We start from the raw sequence: 15,259 nt of genomic DNA on the forward strand, positions 1-15,259 counted from the left end.
TCTAAGTCCAGCTAAACAATTCCTTAAGATATTACTGAAGAAAAACAAAGCTCTTGAAAGAGAACATTGTGAAACCAAAGCAAAGAAAGCATACTTACAGTATGAAAGCACTTCCAGAACTAGCTATCACAATGATATTTACCTAGAGCTACTTTTTTGTGCATTTCCTATCCTGCCTCACACTACTTTGTCCCATGTTACTTTTGTTTGCAGACCTGCGCAAATACAAGCAGGTGTACTTCTGACATATATACTGGCATACATATCTGATATATATACTTCTGACATATATACTTCTACCTGCATACACTGCCCTGTCTCTTCCCTTGTCACACCTCACCATACAACACTGCTTCATGCTTCTTGTCCAATTCTCCCATCTTGGATGTCTGAAATCCTCTTTTGTCCTGCTTTTCTGCCCAAACTGCTGCGTCTTTCTTTGTCCAATACATGTAATAATGGACTTTAGCCACAGTGTGAAAAATTTAGTTTAATTACTAGGAAATATTTTGCAGTACTGAATATAGTACTGCATGTAAAATGTAAAAATCGCTGCCATCTCTGAAAGTGCAATTATGGTGTGGCTATTTGTTTCTCAATTTAATGAAGTTACAGAACAAAGTGCCTCTGGTAAGAAAGGTTTAAGTAAAGATGACCATGCAATTCTAAGATATATTCTTCTCCCTCTACATCTCACCACAGGGTTGAATTTAGCTCAGCTGCTAAGCTGCTTTGAGACAATTCACTAACATAGAATGCTTTGCATATAGAAGGATAAATGGGGTTAAAAGGAAAACAGAATTTTGTTTATTTGTGGAGTCTCGTTCTGATTTTGCCTTCTTCAAGCAAGGTGCTAATAAAACATCAAAGTTTCGGGTTTTATCCCTGTATGGGCCATTTACTTAGGGTTGGACCTGATGATCCTTGTGTGTCTGTTCCCACTCAGAATATTTTGTGATCTGGAACTAAAGATTATACTCCTAACATACATTGCTAGCAGAAAGAGGCTACCAGAGTACAGAAGGTACTCTGTGAGTGGTTGGATGTAAGTGATTTGAGGGCACACATTCCTATGGAAGATCCTGGTCTTCACTTCAGAATAATAGAAAGCAAGGGAGAAAAGGGAAAACCCAGAAGTGGGTCATCAAGCCAATAGTTACATCACATTAATTCAAGGGTGGCTGAGATGGAGGGAAGTGAGACAGTGGGCACATGCCATAGTAAGAGCAGTCATCAAACAGTTTTATAGATTTGAACTGAAGGTTTAGATTTAAACTGAAGGAATGCACACTAAAAGCTGTCTCTTGAGAAATGTTTTTTTCTTTTCCTTTTATTTCAGAAATGGGTGAAGAAAGTCAACTCAAAGTATAGACCTCCCTTCACTCTATCTGGATTGATGAAGGTCAGCCAGGACACACTAATGTAGGCTCCTAGGCAAAACTGATTATAATCTATGTGAGCAGTGTTCTCAGTCTTGAGAGGCAAAACTCATTCATATGCAACACTGCAGAAGAGCCTTCTTAGGCAAACCAAAATGTTTACATTTTCTGTCTTTGGCAGCTCTTCCTGTTATAGCAGTTTGTCTATCACACACAAGTGTGAAGTGGTAGGCAAGAAGGCTGAGATGCTAATGGACTGATGCTCATTCCCTTCCTGACAGGATTTTTAGGGGACACGGCAAGCATATATGTGAACTAAGGGAACTTTTGCAGGTAAACCAAGGACAGCAAGTTACTTGTGCTTAGGTTCAGGCTCCAAGCTAAGGAGGCAGTGTGAAAAAGCAGAGTAGGGATGGATGCTGGCAATCCACAGCTGAAATGTGAAATGTTGGTCATTTTTCAAAAGACAGCCATGGTGGTTTACTCACTTTTTAAAGCCCATTACTGGCTCCATTACACACAGGAGGAGAAAAAAATATTGTCTCAGAAGATCAGAGTGGAAAGAGAAAAAGTTTGATAAGGGAAGGACTATTTTTCACTACCGAAACAGTAGTGAACTGAACTGAACGTTGTGGCTGGGTAAGAGCTCTCCAGTGCATACAATTCAACAAATATTTCAGGTAAAATTCTATCTGGCCATCTGTATCTCCTACTTCTTTCTCTTCTTCAGGCTTCAAAACTGACTATAGAATAAAATGTGAAGGGATTATAAAATCACTCTGTAATTATCTACTGAATATACAAAGAGAACTCCACAGGTTTAGTCTCTCTGTCAAAACAAAGAGAAAATTTTATAAATTATATTATCATAAAAGGTCTCCCAGAGCAGAGATGTTGATGTTTTTTCACATCTGCAAATGTGAAGAGAACATACAACACTTGCACTTTGACCCAGTATGTAAGAAATCCACATTTTTGTGTGTATGATTGTCATTTCAAATCTATGTTTTCTTTTACAACTGTTCCATATCTTTGACATTCAAATCAGGTTGGACTTCACAGAGTCCTATGCAAGTTTTTGCTAAAAAAAAAAATAAAAAAAATTGCAAGGATGCAAATTGAAGCTGAGTCATTGCTGACAGTGTTTGAGAGGCTGGAAAAGACGTGTGGATGACAGAACACACGGCATTCATATATGGTGAAGGCTGCAGATAGTCATTGTTAATAAATGAGCTGATGATTCTCTGTGTGAAGAGTTTGCTGCATTAGCTCAGTACCAGGTGTATCTGTAACACCATCTTCTGTTACACATCACAACCCCTCTTTAAAGTCTAGGGCTGATTGCTTCTCTTTTTCTGGTAGCCCCACAAGGAAGCAAAAGACCGACAGTTTGCTGCTTTAATGTCAACTCTTCAGGTTCTATCCCACAGAGGTCCTTCATCTCTACCCCTGCACTTTCACAGCTTTCCAAACTATCAGTCTGTCATCTGTCCACACTTCATTAGCAGCAAAAACTATAGTGCTGGGGTATTATCCATTTTTGACTAGACAAGTATATATGAAGAAGCTATTTGGCAAAAAGGTCATCTTTATGTCCTGGACTTGTCAAGTACTCGTCATAATTCAGCCCCTGTTCATAACAGGGGCTTTTGGATGCTGCAGTGCAAATAAACACATAACAAAATGACAGAGGTGCTATTGCAGAGGACAGGCATCTTGTGTGAAAAGAATACAGGTGTCCTCCCAAGTGATTTCTAGAACAAATTACTACCAATAGTAGTCCATGAGTTGCCTTTACTGAAGGAAAGAATTTTCATGGAAAGTATTTGGTGTAGTTCAAAGGAGGAAATTTAATGCAGTTTTAGTGCTCAAAGATGAGAGGTTTGTGGAAATTTGAAAACAGTAGTAGTTTTATTTCTAGATACAGAAGTGTTTCATGAAAAATCTAAATTAAAACTAAAGCTTTTGAGTGGCTAGTGTTGCTTGAGTCCACAAGTTCCTCTTATTTGTTTTAATTACCGTTTAAAGCAAAAAACCCTAAACTAGTAATTAAACTGTCAATTAAACCAGTGCTACATAGTGTATATAACACAAGTTTATTCCAAGTATAATATCCTATGACAGTATTACTCTTCAACAGTCACAAAGAAACATTTAAACAAAAAAAGCAATACAATTCAACTAACTTGCATAATTATTTCACTCCCCACCCTATCACTTCTCAACATCCAAGTATTCTAACATCATCTATATTGGGATGGAAAGCTGTAAAAATTGATGCCATCTCTTAGAGTGCAATCGTGATGTGGTTACTTGTTTCTCATTTTAATGAAATGCCTGCATTTGCTCTTCAGTGCTGCAATGAAGGTTTTACACAACGATGAACCTGAGACTGTGGCTATTTCCTCTTGGTGCAATTGACCCTATGTATGTAATTCAAGAATGTGTGTATTTACTGGCACAATCTTGTCAGCTCTGGTAATTAAGCTTATAACACTGAGAAACGGATTTCAACCACAAAAACAGGTAAGAATAACTTTCTTCCTCATTGCTACACAGACGAAAGACAATTTTTTTCTGTTTTCATTTTTCAGCTGTGGTATTACATGTCATGTATTTCACTACATGCCTTTCAAATCCTAAACGTCTTGGGCTTAGTTCAGAGTTTTGAGTATCAAGCAAATTATGCAAATCTTGAGGCTTAAATGTAAGCTTGGTAAGCTCTGAAGACAGTGTCTACTTACAAAGTCTTTCTTGCCAATCTGAACAAATAAACGGCTCCAAGCCTCCTCATAATATTTTCTCTGGAATCAGTTGGTCATATTGTCCTTTTCAAGCTACCAAATGTAATGCACAGAACAATTGCCTGTCAGAAAGGCAAATACAACTGGTTTGATGCCTGCAATAAGCAATTAATTATATATGGGATATCATCCATAAAGAAATAGTATGTTCTGTCATTTCTCTTTTAATATACAAAGATAACCTTAGTCATTAACTGGTGTGCACTAGAAGAAGGTATGTCAGACAAATGCCATCCAATTTCCCCTTCATAAAAAATTCCCCAAAATGTTTTCTGGGAGCCTTCTGAAACTGCGTTCTGCTGACTCCACTGGATTGCATTTGGAGACTGCCCAGTGAATCCACATGGATGCTCAGATCATAGACAACCAAAGCAGAGGACACTATTTCACTTCCAAACAATTAACAGAAGTATTGGATTTAACTTTGATGTGAATAAACCTATATAAATTTAGACATGCATGCAGGTATGAAGAGATTACATTGTCAGTTTGATGAAGCTTACTTTCTGTTATACATATTTTCTTTGTAATCATAAATAAGAAGCAGCAAAGCTTTTTCTCCCCTGTAAAGTCTATCAGGTGTCTATGAAAGAATTTGATTCCATAAAGAAGCCAATTATATATATAATCACACATACTGTAGCTTTGGAAAGAATAGTGTTTGTTAATTTCTAAAAGTCATTAAGTTGCACATTATTTTAATTAAATAAAGTAGTCTAACATGCACTGCAGATGAGAATGGGATGCCCTTGAAAATTTTATAGTTCTTCATTCCACATATGCTAGAAATGTTCAGAATCTGGTGAACAGCACAATCCAGATGATACAGATCAATAAAGAAGCTTTCTATGAGCAGCCACTGTAACAAACAGGCACATGGATTCATAAGACTGTGAAAGAATTTTTAATTTGAGGGTACAGTTGAGTTTTAAAAAAGTGAAACATGGATCAGCCAATTTTACTATGAAATCGTGGAAATGAGAATAAAGGTTTTGATTTTAATCAAAGAACAGAATCAACATTTAAATGTTTGGGGAGTTTTACATACTCAGCTGTGTTACTATCTCCAATCTTTTCTGAACACTGTCAAACATATTGAAGGCTACATAAATGACTAGTTAATTCCTAAAATGTGGACTGCTTTCAAATGAAATATGGTGAACATCTGCCATTATTTGGTAGAATTGTCTAAAACAAGATGCATGTGAAAAAGACCTTATTGAGTACTCCATATTTGATAATCCCATGTTCATCAGGTAAATGCCTTACAAAAATGTAAAACTCCACATCTGCAGGCTACAAAACAAGAGCTTCACTTCTGTTCTCCCTTGTGAGAAATAGCTCTCTTCTTGTACTCTTGTAGATGTATGTCCATGTTCCCCTCATTATCCTACTCTCTCAGGAAACCAAGAAAAAAGAAGAAGCAAGCAAAACAAGAGACCTGTGGCATTTCTGCCTTCTGCTGATGAGCAAGCGAGCTACTGTCCCCTATGTCACCCACTGCCTACATGGTGCACAGCCATGCACACAATTCTGGTCACTCTATGCTGAAACACCTAATGAAGCTTCATCTTGAAGATACTTGCTATCTTTATTGTATACCTTTTTTGGGTATACCTGATGGATAAAAGCTACAAAAAGCTTCTGAGAAAGACAGCATTTAAGGATTTCTTGAGCTTGAATCTCACTCTTTACACTGATCATTCAACTTCATTTCATGGCTCCTCAGAAATATTACAAGAATGTAATTGTTACAGCTGAAGGGAAAAGAGAACTCCTCTTTCACTGGCGACTGCAATATTCTGAGATCTAATTTCACTCATATGTCAAAGCTCCAAGGCAGTGTCTTTATCAGCTTTTCCAGACTTGTTCTTCAGTTCCCAATTTTGAGTACTCTAGAGAAGGAAGCCAGCAAAAGAAATCAGACTGCCTAGTCAATGTATCCTGCTCAAACAGCCCACTTCCAAACTCCCTATTTGTGGAGTAATAAATCTGTAAGATATTGCTTCTGGCTATTAAGTATTTTGTACTGTGCTAGCACTATTTATTGGATTCTCTTTCTACTGCTTTAAAAATGGTGTGTATATACGGTGCAGAGCTATGAAGAAACAAACCCAAAGCCTCAGAAAGGACTACTGTGAGTAACAGATTTCTTCTAGGACAAAAAAATTCATCGTGAACATGCTTAAAATACAACCATAAACTCAAGTTAAGACAAGAGAAAAACATACCTGTGAAAAGCCGAGCACTTCTCCATTTTCATCGAGCACATTAAAATTAATGATTGGACCTTGGACATCAGGATTGCTGAAATCTGTATCAGTGTAAATACGTACTACAGGAGCCCCGTTGGCATATTTTAAGTTAGACAGTACAGTATAGGTGTAGTGAGCTAATGCAAAGGTATGCTGTTTTATTTTCTCCATTCCACCTACAAAAGAAAAGTGCACGTACATGTCAGGTGCATTACTTTTATGGCAATGTTAAAGATGATTTTTCAGAATGGCATAGTGAGGCAATTAGCACAAATTTGGTAGTTTTGTGTTTCTTTAAATGCATATACAATTTTCAAATGTTTCTTTCTTCATGCAGAAATTTCAGAAGTACTGCTGCACCAAGGATTTATCTATAGTTAATCTACTGTAGAAAGCTAAAAAGTTTCACTGAAATGGTTTACAGGAAGCAGAAGATTACAGAGTATAGTTCCAGTCTATACATAAAACTGAGATGTTCTGGTACAAATAAACTGAAAAGGAAGTTTTTGTCCAGATCTAACTCTGGAGATCATGGGAACACAGCACAGAAAGCAAATTGTTATGTCTGAGATAAAATAAAAATAATAAAATTCTAAAAGTAATAAAATAAGAATGTCATTTTACAAGGAATTTACTTGAATAATAAAGAATTATTCTTCTTAGACTTTTTGCTACAGAAGAAATTCTATGCTATTCTCTATGGACAAGTTTTCACAGAACTTGGCAAGGAAAAAGCATGAAGAGGAAAGATATTTTTTTTTTTTTTTGCCTCACTGCAGTTTGGAAGAGGGAACTGCAAAGAATTCCTGACAGATGAAGGTCTTTTCAACATCCCTGCTCTTTGAGGAGAGGTTGTGTCTTTGCTAGATGTCCCTGTTGAAGAGGCTTCTATTATGCACACTATACACTGCACCACAGTGGGTCTAACTCATGTGGAAAGAAATAAATCAGGTAAAGAATCACCAAAGACCTCTTGAGGTAGAAGAGCATTTTTCTTTCTGGGTTTTGGACCTAGAATATTTTCTGTAATGCTGAGTATTCTATTTGAAGCTCATGAGCATGTTTCACATTTTATTATACCTTTTTAAACCAATCTTTTTAACTATCAATCTCACACTTATTTCTGTGCATATTACTTTTATAACTGAGTATCTGGGAAGTTCCACACTTGAACTGAAATGTTATCTTGTTGAATTCTGTGCCTTTATTCATAAAAAGACAGCATCATTTATTAATACATATAAAGAAAAAAGTTAGATCTATTTTTTCCTGACATGCAGAAGAACTGCAGCAGCATCAGTTATTTCTCTTTTTTTGTTTCTGTATTATGTGCTATCTCCTTTATATAAACTGGGATTGCATACCTTAAAATCTTAGTAATAGATTAGATATAAGGTGGAAGTACATTTTTTGATGCTGAAGAGTAATAAAGAGGAATAAGATATTTAATGAGATGCTGACATGCAAAGCACTTGCAAGGAACTGTGCCAGAAGCTAATCAGTGCAATTTCTAAATGTTACCCACAGTAAACTTGGCAAGCATCTCTAGAACATTTTGGTCTGAAAGATGATTTGAATTTTCTGAGAATAAAGGACTGACTAGTCAGAAATGTTCTAGTCATTTTTGGGTAGAAGTTAAGCGTCTTGAAATAGCAAAAAAAGAAAACCAAAACCACACACACACAAAAGTTATTTCTGAGCACTTGCCAGAAAGCAGCTGTCTTAAGAGAAGTGACTGCCTTGTCAGCTTGAGAGATGCGTCTAATCTCCTGATTCAGAGCTTTTGCAAACTGACAGGAACCTTTTAATAGAAGATTAAACTACTGTCCTTGTGCCTGGTTGAAGAAATCTCTTATTCAGAAGTTTCAGTCACTCATTTAGAGTAATCATCCTATCATTTCTATATTGTTTTCAGCTATTCTCCTTTTAAGTTTCTTAATCACATTTCCTTGTTCATTAGTGAGTAACTGATGAGCCTTTTAATTATTTATTCTGACGGATCCAAAAGCAATAGCCTGCAGTTGCTTTCCTGCCCTGTGATTGGAGAAAGGAAGCTGTGTTGCCAGGGTCCCATATTTTTAAGTAGCAGAATAGGTGGTAATTAGGTCTGACGTCACAGAAAACCTTGCAGAAAAACTGCCAACAATCTCAAATTTATTCTGACAGGAAAAGGGATATATTCAGAAAATAGCTGTGATTGATTTTTATTTTGTTCAACAAAATTATCTATACTGTGTATTACATAAATCCAGTGCTTACCTCATCTCCCTTGTACAGACAAGAAGGTAAGCAAGGGAAAATAAAAACCAGAACAAATCTTTGTTTGAGAATAAAAGCAGTAAGACATCATAAGCCTTTTGTAGGACTTACAATTTGGAAAAATCATTGATACTTCACTGCAAGAAAGTGCTAGGAAGGACTCAAGTGCCCTTACTCCTTCTCAGTTTGGGAATTTTTTTCCTTACTGCTGCATTATTTCATTAAGGTGAATTGCCTCTAGTTGCTCCTAAAAGTTATTTTAAAATTAAGAATAACTTATGCCTTCTGTAATTTGGATCAGAATTAATCCCACATCTAAGTTACACCAGATGAAGTCTATCTAAAACCATGCACTTTATTTATGTGTGTAGGAACACAGTCAGCACAAAGACTGCTCACAGTTTACCATCTGCACTCATCTGTGACTTCTTTCTATAGCAGAACTGTAAGGACTTCTCTGTTAAAAGGGAAATTTCTACATTTGTGTGGATTAATATGCCCCTTATTACTTTGTCTTCATGTGCATTCTTTGACATTACATTAAGCCAGACATGATAATTTAATTAATTCTTATTCCCAGTAGCACCAGATTTTTCACACAAATTGCTGCCCCAATGAATGCCATGTATTTTTGCAGTGGTAAATTTTGAGCAGAAGAGATTGACAAAGCAAGCTTGTACTTTTATGTACAAACCTCCTTGCCAAAGTATTCTAGCAAACCTGCGGAGATGCTGTTACACTTCATATTGCTAACGCATGTTTGCACACTACAGAATTCTGATAGGCCAGCACCATCTCAGACCTGCCATCCCAACTTATACCTCAGTCTGGGTATTGTTTTGGAAACTAATACTGTTCAAGCATGGCAAATGCAGAGTGCCACTGCACTGGATAATTCACAGATATATTTATAATGTCAGCTCTCCCACGGGAATTTAATGTGTGCATATGCCTCTCCACAGAGACTGTGGGACAGTTAAGTCATTTGGAAGAGAAGGAGAAGTTATGCTACATTACAAGAGGGTACAAACTGTATGCATTCAAACTATTCACAACTGTCATAATGGTGTAGTAAATCCACTGCTTGTCTTGCCTGATGATAACATCTTGTATTTGCATTACCTCTGTCTTGTTAGCTGCTTGTTCTATGTAGACTAGAATAAGATTTTATTTTTCCAGTGGAATTTTATCTAATCAGATTAGTCTGAGATATCTATATATCCAATAAATATTCAGTGAAGAATGATTCTGAGCTAGCAGGGACCTGGTTTTGCATTATATAATCACACACATGTAATGGCATATTGTCCACTCTCTGAAAGAACCAGGATTTCAGCAGCCCAAATGTATAAATGTTAGTTCTTCCAGAAAGAGCTGGAGACAAATAAGCGTATGCCAACACCTATAAAAGATTTTGAATAAAGAGATTAGGATAAAACAGAGATTGGAAGTGAGCCTCTAAAATGAAAGCTCTGGTGTTTAAGGTTTTCAGGCTATACTCAGAAACCTCTGATCTGTATTCAAATACATTTATCTGTATTCAAATACATTTCTTATCTCTCATTATGAGAAGCTAAATACCGGAGATAAGGAAGAAGAGAGACATAAAACAAATATATAGTTATTGTTCTAACTCAGTATGAAAAAGCTACAGAAATTGCAGTTTAAACTTAACAACTTCTCTATCACTCCAGTAAATCCAATCTCACATATATCTTTGGATAAGAGAAAGATCAACGTGATTCACTATTCATCAGCATCACCAAATAGATAGCAACGAGGCAGAGAAATAATGAACTGAAATTTCAGCAAACCAATCAGCAGGGAGTGAAACCAAGATGTAGCCACCTTCTATTGAATCCCAAATGAGACAGATCACCATGCAGGACCAGTGAGTCAATGTGCTAATGGAGCCATGGAACCTGGAAATCCTGTCAAACATTTGCAGTCTTTCCTTGACTCCCTCCAAGAAGCATGCATTAAGATTAATTTCTGAGGGGTTTTTTTTGTTTTTTTTTTTCTTTTTTTGCATAGAACTGGACATCTGACTGAGGTCCATCACCTATTTAGTGTTATTCTTTCCACTAAAAATCTCTTGAGGATGAACTTGCTAATGATATTTTTTTGCTAATTTGAGTCCTTCAGCTTTAAATTGAATTTAAAAATGTATTCTAACAACTCTATTCTTTAGCACTCCGGTTTTAAACAGAAAGCTGCAAACATGAAAATTAAATATTCTTAAAATGATCCAACTCCCTGCCCACAAACTGCAACCCTGAAATGTTATAAATAGAATACAAGAAAATAAAATAAAGAGAAGAAAATACAATCAACTTGATTGGTCATCCCTTGGCAGAGATTCTACATTTACAAAAAAAAAAATTAAATATATCCATTCCTAGAGAGTTTTGCCCCCTAAATTATGAGAAGAGCTGCCCTAAGTAAGACCAAATCTAGCTACTGCCTGTGAGGAGTTACAGATGCCTAGAGGAAAAAATATATGAAGAAAGGAATGCAGTTTCTAATCAGCTACAATGAAGTAGACAATAGGTGTATTAAAAAAAACCAAAAAACCAAACAAAATATGAAAATGCCCTTATGGGTTGGCTAACAGCAACTAAACATTAGGTTTAAAAACAGAACTAAGGGTATAAAAGCCACTCAGGGAACTTGAACATCACAATCAATACATTAACACTTCTTTGGTGTCAACAGAAAAGACCTCCTCTGACACAAGAGAACTGCAATGTTGGTCATAACTGTCATAAAATGTTACCCATTTAATTAAAAATAAACCACTGTAAATGGCCTACCAGCCAATTCACAAAAATACCTATCATCTGCACTCACAGAAAAGGCATAAGGCACACACAGATTGCAAAACCCTCTTTCACTCTGACTCATATGACTAGTTCAATCAACTTGATCTATAAAACATATGTCATAAAAATTGGTTTGGGGAATACAAAGTGGGGTGGACTATGACTGGTTCTGCAGCTAAGGTGACTGCATTTGAGAGCAAGAAGGGTAGGATCTGTGTCCCCGGTTGTCATTGGTACTCCTAAAAAAATAAAGCAGGCTTCTTCCAAAAGTAACAAAATGTAACAAAAATAATTACATGAAAAGAAAAATTTGGTTATTAAATGATGGGGTTTTTCTCCTGAAAAGTACAGAATACAGTTTGAAAGTACATAATCAACTGGCAAGAATCCATTTCATAAGATCAGTGTCCAGATTGAAACTGTAGATGGACTCCTGCAATCTAATAATGTACTTTCTGTGTGTCCGAAGCAGAGACCTATGTTACACTCTCAACACAACTAAATCCACGCAAAATTCAATGGGTAATAGAGAGACCTTTAACTCTCGCAACACTAATTCTTTGCACAATATCTTAAATCCTTATATACCCCTCCTTCTCCCACACCATCTCAATAGTTTAAGACTGTGGGAAGCAACTGCTTAATCCTCTATTCAGAATGTTATACTGAAACCAAACATGAAACACATATTCAGTATTTATCTTAATGAACAGAAGGCTCTTTGATGTCCCATCTCCCACTTCTTAGAGCAACTCATTGAAGCTCTGTTTTCACACAGTGAGGGGAGATCGAAGTCTCTGTTCCAAATAAAATGAGCAGCACATTCTGAAAGAAGCAGCTCCTAATTTTCAAACATCATAATGAGGAACACTTCACCTTTTAAAAAAAAATTCTTGGGAGCTGCATGGAAGCAGGGAAGTTGTACATGCCAGCTGTCTGACTCACTTTTATTTAAATATTTTAATTACAGGTACAATTCAAGTTCAGTTAACTGCTTCTTGGACTAATAGCTATCTAAGAATTCAAATAAGCTCCAGGTAAGAGACTTTCAATTTACTGTTTGCTATTAAGAGATTTCCTTTTTGAACCAGGGGAGGGTATGTATTTCTGTCCATCCTTTCTTTTCTTCCATGTTCTCATGCCATACTCTCAGCAGAGGCAATAATTTCAGAATGACTTTTCAGATGGTAAAACCAGCAACATAAAAGATGATTGGGGAGTCTTTCTCAAAAAGGCAGAGTGCCTCACATACCTCATGGAAGCAGCATTCATACTGTACCTCCAGAATGCTGGATGATATGAGCCCACAGAGATTTCTGTGAGAGCAGCAGAATCATCCCTAGAAGGATGTATTTATGTGATACTCACATTTTACCTCTAAAGGCTGTATCTCCCAAGGTTTTTATCAGTCCAGCAGAAAAACTTCTGTTTATGATTCTGTCATCTTAAGGACAAAATGCAAGAGGCTTGTACTATAAAAGTACATGAATTCTCCTGGCAGCTGTTAGAAACCTGAATATTATGTACAGGCCTGTTTCCTGCTTTATTATGAAATGTCTATCCTTAGTTTAATGGAGCCTGCTATGCACAATTCCTTGAAATCAGCACGTGGAAGCATAACTGCTGCTTGTTTCCAGGAATTTTTAACTCTCCATAACTAGTCTGCTAATATAAGGCAGAGCATAAAGCTCTTTCTTTATCTCACAGCTGTATCATGGGAATTTAGAAAACGTTAAGATGAGGCAGTAAGTCTTTTGTTTTCAAGTCAATAAGACTAAATTGACCCTAATTTTGCACGAACACTGCTTTATTAATTTTTAACTTACTTATTTGAGTTGGGAGCAACTTTCTAATCTAACAAAGCTGGAGGAGAACTTTTATCATCTGCTAAACTGATACTATCATCAGGTCTGCAGTTAAGTTGAATTACTCCAAAAAATAACTTTTCTGTAAGACCCAGCCACCCAGTGCTACTTGACAGTATCATGATTTTCTAACATCTCTACACTTCTGTGGGTTGCTTGCTTTCATTTTACCCTGAGGGGAGGTGGAGACCAATGAATACAAGCAACTTGCACCAAAAACAGACTGGATATAAAGAGAAATCCAAATGTTGGCAGGGTGGGGAAGTATTTCCCTCAGCATCAAGAGAACCCTTTAAAATACTCTGAAAACCCTGACAGCTTACATCTTTTCCTTCCTAAGATGACAGATCCCAGTCTAAAGCTCTGCTGGGCTATAAATCAGTTCTGCTTCAAAGCTCACCATGCCTGCATTAAGTGAAGAAGAATGGGTAATGCTGTACCCAGAATTCACACCTCAGCACCCACTGGATTGACTCTACTTTCCTATAGGTTTTGTGTTAGGAGAACATTTAACAAAATGTTTTCAGAATCTCTCAGTTAGTAAAATACTTTGGTGTCCAAGGCAGCATATTGACTTGCCATACAGCTTTTTCCTTGCTCATAATTTTGGTTGGACACTTTTCCTCTTCTTCTCTGACAATCTCTGGACCAAGGCTTTTCCTGCCAGCATATGAAGTAGTGGGATGCTCCATCTCTGCTCTTTTGCAGTCTTTGTATCCTGATCTAAGGCTCCACAGAGCTTTCCCATCACAGCAATACAGAAAATACCACAAGTTGATTTAATTAAACCAAGAATCACAATACACTAAAAGAAAAGTTTTCATAGGACAAGTCTTAAAGCATGATGCTAAATAGTGTTGGAACAAGGAAAAAAAAAAAAAAAAACAACAACCCCACTCAATTCTCACATTCTTTATTTGTAGCATTCAGGAAGACAGGAACTTAGTAAAATAATTTCTATCAATTTTTATGAAAAGAACAATATTTTTCTTAGTGAAATTTTGGATTTATTGATACTAATATTTTTAAATATCCTTAAAGGATGCTTTGCCATTTGTTTTGCGCTCTCAGACTAGGTCTCTGCTGGTACTGTTAATAATAATAGCTACCATGTGTCACAGTTGAGACAGAGAGGGCTGGTATCATCACCAGCCCTTTAACTGGCATTCCCACCAGTCCTTTATTCACAAACTCTACATGCAAAGGCATGTATAAAAAGTTATACAGAGCTTTCTATCTTATAACTCTGACTCCTTCCTCCATAGACTGCTGTCTGATAATTCTTGACTCCTGTTATTGGCAGCTTCACACAGCACTGAGTCCTTGTCTTACAGGCAGTTCTACATAGCTCTGACTCCTTCTTTCATTCTGCATGACTGGCTAACCCCAAGCTGTCCCTTTCCCAGCTGCCAAACCCTGACTGTCCCTCACACAACAGCTTCCCACTAGATCTGTCCCTTGCCTCCTCAGAGCACAGCCAGCAGCCTCCTTCCCTTATTCCAGCAGACTCTCAAGCTCTAACTGCAAGTACCTGTAACTAGTAGTTAGCTAACCCATTCCTTTATATGCCCCAAACCAATTAGCCAGACACAGATGTTTCCACTCCTTGGTAATCAGTACAGCTGCAAGTCATTGGGAAAGATTCCCTCCTGCACTATGCTTAGAACTTATCTTCCCACAACCATGGAAGGAAGGTGTCATTAAAGAAACAGTGGTAATAAAGCAAATACAATGAATTATAAAACTGCCTTGAAATTTCTCTAATTTGATGTCTTAATCATTTAGAAGCATGAAGTCAATATTAAAAAGTGCTCTGAATTCTGGAACCTCATGCTAAACTGAATCACATCAGGGCTTCTCTGAGGCTAATGTTGT

The 15,259-nt window shown here is 36.8% G+C and overlaps 1 protein-coding gene across 1 annotated transcript in view; it reads right to left on the minus strand.

Annotated features, from left to right (window-relative positions):
• MOCOS (molybdenum cofactor sulfurase) overlaps positions 1–15,259 on the minus strand; it is a 206,129-nt gene that overhangs the window by 43,651 nt on the left and 147,219 nt on the right. The window contains exon 6 of the mRNA XM_062500133.1: positions 6,415–6,614. Coding sequence (XP_062356117.1) covers positions 6,415–6,614 — 200 coding nt within the window. The remainder of the gene's footprint in view (positions 1–6,414; positions 6,615–15,259) is intronic.

Source organism: Cinclus cinclus, chromosome 1, assembly GCF_963662255.1.
Source record: "Cinclus cinclus chromosome 1, bCinCin1.1, whole genome shotgun sequence".
NCBI classification, from domain to species: domain Eukaryota; kingdom Metazoa; phylum Chordata; class Aves; order Passeriformes; family Cinclidae; genus Cinclus; species Cinclus cinclus.